Raw genomic sequence first — 15545 nt, 5'->3', positions numbered from 1 at the left:
TTAGTGGTGGGAATGTAGGTTTATTTTTCCACTAGGTTTTTCAAATTCCTGCAGAACCCCAGTGTTTCGCTGAATGTATTACACCACCATTGCACGTCCTACAGCATTAATAAATGGATTCACAAGTGTCATAAAAATAGACATGTAGGTAGTCATTCACTTTTGTTATCCTGTGGAGAAATGTTCATCGGTAAAACAGACCATGAAAAATTGTGATTCAAGATTATTTAGTATGTTAAAATTTATTTATAAAATATGGGCTGGTTAGAGTCCCTAAGTTGGCAGTCTGGAAAATGACAATTTTTTCCAAAGCTTACGTAAAAATGGGGACTCACATGCCAAGCTGTTTCGCTAACTGATACGTCATATTGACTTATGTGCATCTTGCATTTTTTCTAGAAAATATTACAATCCCCAGTCATAATAATAATCTTTACACATAACAATCTCTAAACATAGATCAATTTTCATTATCTATTGTCTAATATACTTTTTGTAAAACCTCTATAATTTGAAAGAAAAAAATTAAGATGAAAAAATATTCGGTTCATTTCAATGGCAAATGTATTAAAATATTGTTTATTTGGTACACATGCATCATGAATTCTGAGTGCTGTGATTTTTGCTTTTTTTAGTGATTTATATGGTTTTGCCAAAGAGGGTTTAGCTTAAAAAAAAGCAAAGCCAACGTAAACAACAAAGGTATAATATTTATAATAATGAGTATTAAAAAACTTTCAAAAATACCGCAGTTACAATGAGAACATTAACGCCAGTGACGTCCCTAGGTAAAATACAGCCCCATACATTTGTCATTTCAAATTGTTCTTACTATATTTATTTTATAATGATCAACCGGGTCTTTGTCTGCGTGAAATACAGAAATAAAAAGTAAACAGATATACACAATAAATAAATAGAATGATTCAATTTAAATATAATTTATCCACCCATATAAATAACGGTTGGATCCAAGCGCCAAACCACCTATCTTCACCGTACCTCATCACTCCGCCGCTGCTATCTGATTGCTCTACCTTCTTGTCGTTCTATTTTATTATTAGCCTACGCGATTGACAATGGTTTGATGTTGGTATGCGTACAACTACTCGAATCTCATCTCACAATTCCATCGCTGCTATCTGACAACTTTGCTGAATGGGGTGAATTGTTGCAAGTACAAGATTTTGAGAAGTTTTATCTTGTAACTTCGAGATGAAATTTACTAAATTAGTAGCTACCAAGAATGACGTAGTTTATAAGCTGTGTACCTAAGTTTCATTAATATTGTTCCAGTAGTTTTGGAACACAGCAGACCGACAACAATTATAATTACAAGATAAAAAGAACTTTTTAAATACAAAGTTTTTAAATTTTCTGTTGAATCATATTACTTGACTTGACTAGCTTAAACGGTCAAAAAAATTTGTACTTGATAGAAACTGAAATGTCATATTGATTTCCATGGTAACGCACGTATATATTAATATTGATAATTTAGTTGCTAGGACCCACTTAGCAACCAATAATAGTTTTACTTTTAACGGATTTCTTCCGAAATAACTTTTTATACAAAACAGAATTAACCGAAAATGAAATCAATTCTACAAAGATGGCTAAAAGTATTTAAAAAATGCATTGGCATCGTGTTCTGATATATTCTAAAAGTTTCAAATGTTTAGCTAGTCGGGAAGTTTGTTAAAAATCGATTGCAAGATTTGTACCGGACAAATAAGAATACGAGCTAAGAAAAACGTTGTTATAATTAAAAAAAAAACGTAAAATAATAAAAAAGTAAACTATATCATTGTCAATCTGATCAAAAGGTAAATATTTTGAAATCACAAACACAACTTTATTTATTAGTATGGATTTCTTTTCGGCTAATTTAAAGGGACAAATTTAATGCAATAAGATGTTTGAAATTTTGACATTCACATCCATTGATCCATTGGACTTGCAGACTTGATTAGAGTGAAAAAATCTCATCTTCATGAAATCTACTCTTAAAAGCCGAAATAATTTCATTCCTTCCTACATTTGTCGCCCTTTAGTATATGCCTGTGTATCCTCATGGAACGTCACTGATTACAATGCTTTAGTGGACTGTCAATCTTGATTGGGAAAAATTGCTATTTATCATCATGATGTATATTAGTCAAACTATAATACTTTTTCACGTAACATATAAAATCAATTCCGTTCAATCAATGATTAATTAACTAAGTTATTTGTCATAATTATTATGACATGATACATGAGTTGCTGCTCATTTTGTGTTTTGAATGATTGTTGCCGAATCCTCCACAGCACTGATTCTCGGTGTCTTTGTTGGGTCTGTTGTTGGCTTTGTCTTTACCCGAGACACCTTTTGATCTGCTTTTGCAGGACGTCGGTGATGGACATTTGGAGTTACCTTGGGAAGTAGTGTGCGACACTAAATTGGAGTCGGAACGAGATGAAGACGGAATAGTCATCATGGTGGTCAAAGCGCTCAATGGACACATAGCGGCCGGGAAATCGGCGCCTGCAAAGGTAAAGAAATTATTATGAGTTTAAATAGTTTTATGATTAGCATTCATCACATAGAATGGAATTCAAACAGACAATAATTATTATGTATTTGGATTTTGTCAATTGAATAACAATTCCATTATCGCATGTAAAAAAGGTGAAAACTGCTTATCCTCAAATTACACAACAAATTGACAGAATTTCATTCCAATTGTTTATCCTGATCGCTCCCTGATCATCTGCCCTTATCGCCCTGTCACCTCCGAAAGAGGGGGGGGGGGGGTTAGGATGATGCGCTGGACCCCCCCCTGATGATGATGTAATGTCACGGTGATATTGTCTGCTTCTTCTTTCGGGGACATGCTTATGTTGATTGACAACGCGGAATTATTGGCGAAAACGGCGTTTTGTTCGGAATACAGTTACAGTAAATTTACATAAGCATGTCCCCGGAACAAGAAGCCAGCAGACGAAATCACCGTGACCTTACATCATCACGGGGTCCAGCGCAACTCCTACACCCCCCCCACCTTTCGGAGGTGACATTTGGCGCCTAACGTGGGGCCACTAAAGCGGAGGTGACACTTTCAGAGGTTTATTCAACTTCAACTGATATTTGGGAATATTCTTATTAATTTTATTTCTTTTTGAACACTAAACAGAAAGTTGAGCAACAAAAATTGATAAGTGGGAACACAGCATTAGTTCTTGCAAAAAGCAAGAGTACCATTTTTGGTGCTGAATAATAAACAGTAAACTAAAAAATTGTTAATAAATATAACTGGATAATATTTACCGTTGTCTGTTACTTCCATCAATGGTATTTTGAGTATTTCTGAGTTATTGATTGTGTTATTGATTCTGTTATTGATGATTGCTGGAGCTGAATGAGATGGGGATGTAGGTCTATCCTGCAAAGTTAAAAAATATACAGAATGATCAAGACCTAAATATATAGTCCAATAACAGTTTTTGACTGTCGGGGTTGCAAATACATAATACCTATATAAATAATCTAGGATTTTTAACATGGTGTCAGAATTTACAACAGTGTTAATTTTTTTATACCTCTGTGGCAAAGCTAATAAATAATAATCAACATCACCGTGTTTGGACTTTGGAAGCTATTTTTATAATGGGTGTGATGAATAATTAATAGTTCTGATTTCATTTATTATTGCCCGGACCTTTTGGGCTAAGCAGTGTTTTTAAGAGGTTTTAATTATTAAATTTGACTACTTATTTCATTTATTGTAACTAATAAAAGTATAATTTAATTCAAATTAACTTGGATTATTTGAATATTTTATTTGTATCTATCAAGTTCGTGCCTGTTTCGTCATTTCTTTTAAGAATATTTAGGTAGTTAAAAAAGAACTAGATAATTTTATAATTTTCTTATGCAGAGAGTCTAATAGCTCTTAACTGCTTACGTTCTCCAAAAGACCATTCTCATCGAATGCGATCATCTGCCTGACGTTGCTTCTGGGCGGTGCAGTGGCCAATCTGAAGATGTGCGCCCCGGTCGAGGACAATTGCCTCTCAGGAGTTACCTGGCTGTGCAGATCCAAGAATTCATCTGTTTCCGATACCAATGATCCAAATAGTTCCGCTGGTGAATATGCATACATTGTGCCCATTGAATTTGATCTTGACTCTGCATAAATGCAAAAAATTGTAATTATTTATAAATTGTATGTTTACATCATAATAATAATCCTTTCTAAAAGTTATATGTTAAAAATAGATGATATTTTGATTCCAATATTGGAGATCGTTTAGTGTAATAATATGCAGTATATCTTCTTCAGTGGTGCTATAGTCTTAATCGAGTCATGGCTCTTCTCCGTCATCACTAACATGCGCTATAAATTGAAAAAAAGATTATTTTTATAGAAAAATTAATACTCTCTGTGTTGGCAGTATTGAATGGATGGAATTGTATTGAGTGGATAAAAAATAAAACGATGGACTGCTGTTGATGTCTTGCTTAATTATTTATAATTTTATATGATTTTTAATCTAAATAACTATGGTTCGTCGTATGCTTATGTGGGTAATCACACAATGATCATTTCAGAGTCGGTGGCGAAGGATGGAGGTAGGCTGTGTAGATTCGACATAGATAGTGCACACTAAACTTTGTCAGTTCTATTTATTTATTTTCATTGAAATAAGCAAACAAAATGCAGATAGTATTGGTTTCTTCTTAAAGGCTTGTAACACGAATGCTAGGGTTTTTATCTCAGTGTGACTTTTGTTACAAATAAATATATAATGCAGTTAGAAACCTTTTTTTTCGGTTGCATTTTCATCTATCCATCTTCAATTTCACATATTATGTGAATTTTATCTATGGTCGATGTAACTGCAATACTGTGGAATGAGCCAATTATTTTACAATACGTTTTTTGCCATATTCTGTTGAAAATGACATAACGTGTGATCGGTGTATTAGAATCACTCAATAGTTTTCTTGTTATCGCATTAAATTAATACCGTGCAGCAACCATGAAAACCTACTACCAGAGGAGCCGAGTTTTTTATGTGCAATGTGAGCAGTGTACACAGGCGGCTGATCAATGCACTCCCTAGAGACGTAGACATTTTTAAAATTCTTTTTTATTGTTTAATTTGTATTTTTTGCTATAAAATTATTTATTGGCTTGTTTTTTTTTCTCCCTCACTTGATTTACCTGTTCTTATAATAATTATTCTAAACATCATGTTATGAACGTTTTGAATTAATAATTTGTTATGTACACAACATGTTTTTTTTTAAAATAAATAAATAAATGAGTGTATTAGTAGATTAGTTCTAAATTCAAATGTCAGTTTTTTATACGCACAGGTGCCTGTTGTACCGTGCCCGTTGCGATGGCCCTATGCCTACTACTTTCTGTGTAATATATGGTGGATGACAATAAAACCTTGTTACTATGCAGGTTTGCTTTTACGTAATCAGATATTATGTAATGAATATTAATAAATTATGGAATGAAGCCTCTATTGAAGATTTTAAAAGATGGTTTGACGTTACGTCATCAACGCTTATAACCCAATTTTGTGTACCTCTATGCGTAGAAGATTTGATTGGGGAGCTGGCAACACTTCTTCGTGCAACTTCTTGAAAAGTGACAGGGGAATACACTCTCCGCTCTTCTGATGATGCAGAACTCTCTGGTTTTTGCGGAGTTTCCGCTGGTGGTGCGGGTGGTTCACTGCTCGGCCACGCGTCTTTTGCCACCTTTAATTTTGCTAATGGCGACCTTTGTAGTCCTTTTGTCAGCCAGTATGTTTTCATATTCCCTTAAAAAAGACAAATGTAAATGTTATCGGGGCTGGTCATACAACATTCAAAATTTTTATTCTATGGTATATTATAGATAATTGACAATTTTATTAGTTAGGGTTACCACATCAAAAAAATGGAATACCTAACATAGGTAACTCAGATAATCGAGGATTTGTGTATTTTATAGTACTATATTATTATTAAATATGTACACAATTATATCATTTACCTTACTATGTACATTTATTGAATTTGCGTTTTGGCATGGTTTATTTAGATTTTAGAACAATATTTTATTTCATCATGAATATATAAAAAAAAAGACGTGTGAACTGCAATCAAAGCAATAGTTTAACAAGCAGAATTCAAACAAAAATCATAACGTAAAAGCAAAAATTTATGGAGTCAAAAAGAGGACAACGTTTATGGGAAAAAAGAGACATGGTAACCGTAAATTAATATATTGTATTTGGAATATTACATACTTTTATATCATGTGTTATATTATAGACAATTTACCATATAGAATAGGCGACATTCGCATAGTTTTAACACATACACAATTTCTGACAGATTGTAAGGTAATCAGGGCTGTTCATTCGTCGTTATATTGTTATCAGATGGTATGTATATACAGCCAACGGGTCTTTATAGTATAGGTATTATCTATGATTTTATATCACTATGATGCAGGTGAGTCCGAAGTGAAAGTGGAGTCTGTATGATTTTTGTGTGTAAGGACGTTTCCATGAGCAAAACGACAATTTTAAACCATATTCCTATATGTATATAATATAGTAACAGGACAAACCTTTCAAAATTTCGAAAAAACGACAGGATTGATTGACTTTCCAATATTTTGGTTGACAATAATTTATTTACTACACGGATTGATGGACCACTGCTGGACTGCTGCGGCTATTGATTCACAGTTGTAAATCAATAGCCAAATGATAGAATTTTTAAAAGAAAATATGGCACAGAGTTTAACTTCGGATACCCGGTGTGTGTAGAGTATACTGCAGTTAAGTAATATATTCAAATGTACATATCAATATTGAACCTTTTCCTTTCACTACTATTTCTCCTCTTTCTTCAACCTCATACGCGCTGGACAGCAATTCTCTGGTGGTTTGTGAGATATGAATTTTCATGGCTTCGGATGTTGATTCCATTCTTGATGCTGTATTTACAGAGTCCCCAAATAAGCAATACCTTGAAAAAAATATAATTTTGAATGCTGGTAATTTGATTTTTAATTTTAGTAATCTTGATAATTTTTGTTTAGATATTATTTTGGTTAGGTTTTAACAAAAATCAATTCGGTTAAAGTCTTGTGACACATATAGGGTAATAGTGGGAAAAGTTTTAGTTAAGAATATTGTACACAAAGAACAATAATTTAAGGTTTTTCTTCAACATCTTTGTTGAACATCTTATTATTTTATTGGTTGATTATTTTTTAATGTTTTTAATACCTTGGCATTTTCAGACCAACAATACCAGCGACCACTGCACCAGAATGAACACCAACTCTTATTTTAAGATGAGAACCTGTAACCAAAATGGAGGGAATTATTAATTAAACTATTTTTTTTTCTTTCAATAAGCGATTCATAAGATTTCTATTCCATTTCCAATCTATATTATTGGAAACACCTCTTGAGATTTTGGCTAGGAATCAAGGTGAGTACATATTTTTGGCACCTTAATTTAAACCACATAAACCAATCGCTAATATTAACAATATTTTTAAAATGTTTGACTTGCATGTTAATTTTGTCATTGTTTCCAGAAAAAAAACTTTGTTGAAACTGTATAGATATTCAGATACAATAAGCGAGAATTGGACATTAGTCTTTACAACAGAAGATTGTAGCAATAATAAATCGATTCGTACGCCTTTCCAAGGAAAAAAAGGGCTAAACTTTTTTGCATACCTATTGAAGTGAGAACTCACTGTGTTCAAGTCACCACCCTTTGGATATGTGTACAATTCAAAGCATTATCTGAAGTGTTATGACACTATGCAATAGTATACTACTTCATTCACCTGTGGATGGATCCTTTAAATCAGTTATGGCTTCCACCATGTCTAGTGCCATATCACACACCTTCTCAGCATGATTCAATTCTTTTTCTGGTGCTCCACTCACAACCATGTATGCATCACCAATTGTTTCAACCTAAAAATATATTCAAACCGATAAGTACCTATGTATACAACATAGTTAATACTGTGTAAAGGGGGGTCGTTCAACTTAATATAAAGTCATTTGTCTCTGAGAATATAATAATTTTGAGTTAACAGCATACATATGTGAAACGGCGAATAATTTTCAACAATAGGTGGGATGAAATTTCGCATCGTCGCCAATCGGCGAGCGGCATTCGAGGTCGGAGCATGTCGATTTTTTTTGTGATGGCGTCGTAAGAATATATTCTTATATTGTGTAAAGATGACTAAAAAACGTTATGCCCATACTCAAAAAAGCAACATGTCAATGAATATATTATTATTATTAATAATATAACAATAAACATAATACTACATGGATGCATGTTGAATTTTTATGACAAATTATGTTCCGTTCGGCACGTGTCATTAGCACAATCCACGTGTCGCATAGTTACGATCTTTTTCGACAATGCCTCAGCTGAGGTATAGCCATAATTTTAGATAATTTTCAATAAATACACTTTTTAATGAATGGGAGGGGGGGGGGGGGGGTTAAAAATGTGACATAATGTAGACAGAGGGTAAAAGATTTGTGATAAAATGGGACAATTGGAAATACCCAAAATTGTCTGACATAATTTACAGACAACCCCATATTATAAAATTTATCATTTTACATATTCAAATATACCAAAGAGTTTCACTATACAAAGAGGAACCCTTATGAAATTAAAGTTGTTACAAAAAACCTTCTTCTATAGAGAGGGAGCCATGTGTGAAATTGAATAAAAAAAAGGACCACAGATTAAGTTAGCTAAAAGTTTAGGTTGACTAGACAGCACTAAAAATTGCAGGTTCATTTGCAGATAACTTCACACTAGTGCTATGACATTTATTTGCCAAATTAACAGGGCGCGTAAAAAGACAATCTGTTATGATGAGTAGATAAGCAGCCAATACAATTGTGTAAAATTTGGGTAAAACTTTTTATAACTGGTCTTAAGTGAGTAATAAATGAACATAAAAAAATGACAGGTATTGGGTATGTCAGAAAATGAGCGTGCTTTTCATGCTTTTGCTAAATAATATCAAATGTCATAACAGAAATATCTTATAACACTATACCTAAGACCTTCTATTTATAATCCAAATTCTTGGGTTGAAATGCATGCGGTTTTCATCAAATGTTAGCGAAAATACAAATTTGCCACAAAGAAATCCAAAATCTGAATTAAATTGCAGCCAATTTGAACATACCTTGTATACTTTGTTTCTTTCAGTCAATGTGTCGAATATGGAGTACATTGCATTTAGCATGGAGACAACCTCCATTGGTGTAATTCTGCTGCAAATCTCTGTGAAGGTGACCACGTCGGAAAACAATACCGAAACCCCATCAAACATCTAAAAATAGAATTATTCCTATTATTAAGAACGTAGGTGGCATGGAAGTAAAAATTTATAACAAAGAACAAGAGTAACATCAAACACTTCGACAGTTAGTAATCAGTGTGTCATAATATAGGTACCTACAGTAGATAGTAACACCAAGTAACACAGGGAATTTGTTTTGGTATATTCGACGTAATACGATAATTTCAGAATGAAGTGTAAGTATATCTATGTATTTTCAGTTTATTTAAAAATATTTTCTATTATAAAAACTTCTGAATCTTTCTTATTTCTTCAAAGTGTGGTGTTAGTTATTTCTTCCACTCAGTAGTGATTCGGAGACTTTCGTTAAATTAGAGGTGTCCTGACTAGTTAGTTCATTTGAATCATTAGGTATTTGAATCAATTGGAAACATGAACATATTGCATAATATAATTTTGACAAACGGGTCCGCTTTGTAATCTTCATCATTCATGACATCTCACTATTCTAGAAGAAACAATCATGTCATCGAGTCATGAATCATGAAAACTTGCTTATGTTGTCATGAAACTGTATGCTGCATTCGCATAAAAGCTGGTTACTGTTTCACAGGCAGTCTTTGACTCTGACTATGGAAATGTAGCTTTTTAGCAATCACGACATGAGTCAGTCATGATGCATTTGCATAGGTAGATCTTGGTGCAGGACTGATTAACAGGCAGGCCCTGACTTATATAGTTTCAATCAGTCATATCTGAACGTAGCATGTCTAGTTAATATAATATTACTAAATAATCACAAGATGTTATGTTTTGATTTTATTGTATTCTAATGATGCCATGTACTGACTATATATATTAACATAATTTTCATTTCTATGGTGAAGAGTGTATATTCATACTTCACATGTGTCTATTGGATTTTCTCCTGTCCTAAGCCTGTCGGCGACTTGTTTGGGTATCATTTGATAGAGCAACTCATCTGTTCTTCGCATTTCTTCATCCAGCTTTCTCATGGACTCTTCAAGCTTCTTGCTTTTTTGCTGTTCCTGATCCAGAGCTAACTTCAACTCTACAGACTGTTGGGTACCCGCTAACATTAGATCCCTACGAAACAAATGTGATTTATTTATTTATATGAGGAACAAGCTTATTTCAGACAATAAATAATAAATAAAGTATTTATTATATAATTTTTATTTGATATCACATAATGTGAAATAGCAAGGGTTTCTCAATTAAATATAATGTCAAATACAATCAATATCTACCTAGTTAATAATAGTATAAAATAAAATTATTGTCTATGGTGGTAGATTAAAAGGAGAATGCCAGTGAAGAGCTTCTATCCAAAAGTAGACACAAAGCTCTGGTGCAAAGATAGGGAGGCACATCCGCATTCGTCATTGAAACTGGAAAATTGTGTAGGTAACTTCAATAACACTACTTTACAGGAAAGACAAAAACATTATAGTTTTGTGTATAAATGGATATGGAGTTAAATCATCTATGATTTAACAATGTTATAATTTTTTGGAATCACATCATTTGCAATAACGGCCACTAGATGGCATTCAAAGTCATTTTTCGATTAAAACGGAGTTACATATTTTTCTAGTTTCAACGACGAATGTAGGAATATAATGTATAGTGATTATGAGTCGGAAAGTTTATATTATTATAGAAATAACCACCTGCTGAAGTCATGCATTGATAGATCATTTATGTACAGTCCTGTTGTGATGAGAGAATTGAGATCGGGCATCACGGGTGTCCCAAGATACATCATCATTCGCCAGTTGTCCATGTAAATCATTTGACCTATGATGAAATACAAATAAAAATATTAATTTATTCTTACCGATAAACTTACTAATGGAGAGCAAAAAAATGAATGGATTGCTAGAAATCATGATATCCTCCTAACAACTACATTAATATTATTTGTAATATACTCATATTAGAAATAATTTTGTTGAGGAGGTTTGAGCTGAACTTTGGCATGTATTCCTTATACATAATATTATTATGTTTGTATTCATCTATTACCATTGCATACATACAATGCCATCCGTTGCTGAATAATATATTACCGATATATGTCTTATTTCCGAAAATAATTATCTACTATTTAGTTGTTAATATCTTGTGTGACAACAGATGGCATTGCGTGAAAGGAATCTATAATAAATAATATTAATGTAGTACAGTATTGAAATACACATCAGCTTGCAGTGTGATTACAAAGCACATTACATAATTCATGGGTATAACAATAATAAAATCATTTTGTTGGCGTTATGCATTTATAAAGCAAGTACCGTTTCTACGACATTGATTTAGGTAATTTACTTATAAAGTTTGTTGGTGCAATGGCACATAATTCAAAATAGTTGCAGTGGCAGTCCTTTGACTTTTTAGGTGCTGGGGTTTAGTCATTATTATTAAAAAAAACCTACCTACTTTCTCATATTATACATTATGTACCAAGCTACTTATATTAATATAATTTTTATTAATGGGGGTAGAGGGTAATTTCATATGATAAATATCCTTTTTTTAGAATTAATATTGTAACTATTTTTTTTATTAATTATAAGGGTTATTTAAATCGCTCCCCAGTATGCGTATACTAATGCATTCGAATCCTTTGGAGAATGAGATTTGTATGGCGGCGACGTGATGGAACCAGTCATCCAGGTCAGTGAGAAACAGACACCATAACTTTTTTAATTTGTACATAGATATCACCATGTAATTAATTATTTTATTACTGCGTAATCATCATTATTTTATTAGATAATTTACAATGATTGCTATATTTTATAATATTAATAAATATCTCTATAAAATAGTGATGGTAATATTTAGTAAATAATTTAATCACCTAATGAAGTAGGTATGTATATTATGCCCAATAATAAAAATATCAAATGTGTATATTTGGATTTAAGTTTTCTACTGTTCCAATTTGGTCGTTTTTTGCGACCCATGTTTCACGTTTCGGCATCTTTAAGTACTATGCGCTCTGACTAATGGTAAGTACCTACATACTGACACTGATGCCGAAAGGTGAAACCCGGGTTGCAAAAAACGACTCAATAAAATATAAGAATAGTACAAAACTTAAGGGGGGACATGCTCAAACACGCGCGTCAATATCATTTTACTCCCTACTTCAATTATAGTTTGTTAATTTATGGCTACGGCCGTATGTTGTAGCTTAACCACTGGGGAATGACAAAAGAAATGGCGTATTTCAAAAAAACACTACCTTATTCTTAGGTCAATAATTATTATAAAGCAATCATTATTCATAAGATGTTTATCACACTTGAATGGCCAAAGACATAGCTTATAATAAGTATCTTTAGAATCATCGTCAAATGTGTTAATCTTGCCGATTTTTTGAATAATAAAATGCCTAATTCTTGTCAAATTTGGGATCACAGAGATTATCAATATATTTTTTTATCGTGAATATTTTACAAAAATTATCTCGTAATAAATTATACTAATGGTTTTATAAATGCGTTTAAAAATTAATAAACGTAAAAAATCTTAACACCACTGCACAGTTATGTACCGAAATATGACTATATTCTAAAACATTAGAGCGAGAGGTTTAAAAGAATACTATTTTATGTAACAAAAATACTTTATGCAGTCATCAAATGTTTAAAATAACTATAAAGGATAATAAGGCTTCAAAATTATATAAATAGATTATCTACAACGTTTAAGAAGTGTCCAGGATCATGGTTTGAAAATACAATAAAAACTCAATTTTGACCTACGACGAGCACGTGGGCCGTTAAATCCATTAGAATTTTAATAGTGTATATTTTCCCGATGTGGGGATGGTCCCTACGAATCCTTAAGGTAGAGCCGGCTCTATTCATAGGCATGTCGTCATTGTTATAACTGTTTTATATAATACATAATAATATGTAAATACATAACGCTGCCCTTATGTACAAAATAATCATTTTTCGCTTCGTTTTAATTTCATTTAGTCTTACCTGGTCTTAATTCCATTACACATATATCATGGTAGAATTGCTATAAATAGCAAATTATATTTATAAAACAATACAAAGAAAAACATACATAATTATAATATTAAGTATCAAAATATATTATTGTAAAATGATCTAATTAACCTATTATTTACAGCACTAGACTAGTGAATAAAAAAAACAGTTTAAGGTTCAAGCCTTTACTGAGCCCTTCTTAAAGAGGCACCTAGCGAATTAAAAGAATTTCAAGTTATACCCATTTATATTTTTTATAAAAATCGATGTTTTTTAAAATTAATATAAAAAATATTAAAAACTATGAATTAGTCAAAAATCTTAAGAAAAATTGAAAACTTAATAAACTAAATTTTAATAATAAATATGACCATAAAAATATATGTTATAATAAGATGGGGACGTAAACAAAATTCACATTTTATATAATTTTTCATAAATAATTGTAGGTTTGTCTTTGGCTTAAAATAAAAAAAAACCTTTTTAATTTTTTCAGATACATATTAATTAATTAATACAGTTGAAATTGTAAATTATCAAAAAAAATGTCTCAAATTGCAAGCTTCGTATTTTTCCGCTAGGTGCCTCTTTAAAAAAGGCTCAGTAAATGCTTCACCTTAACTATAAAATAATGATTCACCACCAGCTGGGAACGCCTCAACCGATGCCGTTGCTGGTCCTAAGCCTGAATAAAGGAGGTAGGGATTGGGCATAATGCTAACCGAAGCCGGTCTTAGCAAGTGCGATTGGAGTATGAGCGCGGGAGAACCTGTCTATATCATTTTTCCCTACAAAAACAGTTGAGGGGAGAAGTTGCTTTTCAGTGTAAATAGTTTACTTGAAAAAAAAATGCATAAAAAATAATGATGATGAGTATATTTTAATAACTTATTGAATATCTTTTTAATACATAAGAAAACTTTTTACCTAATCAAGATGATATTTTTCTTGCTTTTTCATTGGCAAATTATTGACAATTTGAACTCCTAGCTTTTTAACAGATAACATTATTCTGCATCTCCCATGATGTCAGTGAGATAATTTTCTAGTGTTTTTTTAATATTGATCCTGAATAGTTTTTATTAGGAATTGTCATTCTTGATTTTTTTGAGAATTCTATGATTTTACTGCACAAGGACAATGCGCCCAATCGGTCCAATCGCCCTAAACCAGACTTGATGCTAACAAACCCATCCCATAAATACACTTGTTATGGAATCAAAAGAAGACGCCATGAGGCGCCATCCCAGTATAGTTTCCTGAAGCTTATTGGATGAATCTTGTGGCAAACAGAGTTATGATGTTTCATGGAGGCTGCTAAAACCTACATTCGGTTGTAATGCTGATCATGAATCATGATGAAATAACACAGTGTAAGATCACAGTGAACGTAATGCCTATTATAAAAATCAGCAATATAGTGATAAAAAGAAGCCCCGGAGTGCTGAAAAAGTTACAATATAATTCACATTATATATCAATCTTTCAATAGCCACTGAGAATTTACTGATATTTGATACTAATTTAATAATTATAACAATTTTTGTAAGAAAAAATTTTTTTGAGTCCATGAGATTCATAATTTTGTGCAATTGATATTGTATGTTTGAGAATGCTTAGGGTTGCATTCGGTCTTGAGAAAAAGTTGCGAATTGCCGCCTCTTATGCATCTGGCCACACTACACCACTGATAATATCTGTGTGGAACAGTGATTCCCAACCTTATTTGGTAGAGGAACTCTAGAAATACTTTGTAGAATCTCGGAGAGGCCCTATCTGTCTATCATAGCTTATTTAACTGAGGTTAAAAAAAATTAGCAAACATTGTGTAAATACAAGTGTTTTTTTTTTACGAAAAATCATTCAATGATAACCATAATTGGAATATCAAACAAAGGGTTTCATTGTTTTATTATTATTAACCTTCTATGCCTTCAGCGAGTTTTCTCGCTCTATGACGCCGTGATCGACAGGCTGCATATACAAATTTCGCGAGTCATCTCGTCCGATTTTAAACTCTAGCCTTTGTCAATTGATTTGCATAATCTAAAAAATTAAACAGTGACATCTGTTTGAATAATTATGAAATACTTAGTCACAAATTTAATAAGAGCTTCGCTCTACATTCAATGTGTGTCGTTGAAAATCT

The 15545-nt window shown here is 32.2% G+C and overlaps 1 protein-coding gene across 1 annotated transcript in view; it reads right to left on the bottom strand.

The window, feature by feature from the left end:
- Nucleotides 1–2243: 2243 nt before the first annotated feature.
- The window catches only part of Gyc88E (Guanylyl cyclase at 88E), a 262566-nt gene continuing 249264 nt past the window's right edge, over nucleotides 2244–15545 (bottom strand). The window contains exons 8-16 of the mRNA XM_085953576.1: nucleotides 11057–11183; nucleotides 10265–10469; nucleotides 9246–9392; nucleotides 7863–7995; nucleotides 7288–7363; nucleotides 6873–7024; nucleotides 3948–4126; nucleotides 3311–3425; nucleotides 2244–2527 (exon numbers count right to left, since the gene is read on the bottom strand). Coding sequence (XP_085809702.1) covers nucleotides 2244–2527; nucleotides 3311–3425; nucleotides 3948–4126; nucleotides 6873–7024; nucleotides 7288–7363; nucleotides 7863–7995; nucleotides 9246–9392; nucleotides 10265–10469; nucleotides 11057–11183 — 1418 coding nt within the window. The remainder of the gene's footprint in view (nucleotides 2528–3310; nucleotides 3426–3947; nucleotides 4127–6872; nucleotides 7025–7287; nucleotides 7364–7862; nucleotides 7996–9245; nucleotides 9393–10264; nucleotides 10470–11056; nucleotides 11184–15545) is intronic.

The sequence above is a fragment of the Rhyacophila brunnea genome, unplaced genomic scaffold, assembly GCF_057557595.1.
Source record: "Rhyacophila brunnea isolate RB1 unplaced genomic scaffold, BYU_Rbru_1.0 scaffold_4, whole genome shotgun sequence".
Classification (NCBI taxonomy): domain Eukaryota; kingdom Metazoa; phylum Arthropoda; class Insecta; order Trichoptera; family Rhyacophilidae; genus Rhyacophila; species Rhyacophila brunnea.
Note: the sequence above shows the minus strand (reverse complement) of the source record. Positions and strands in the feature narration are given on the sequence as shown.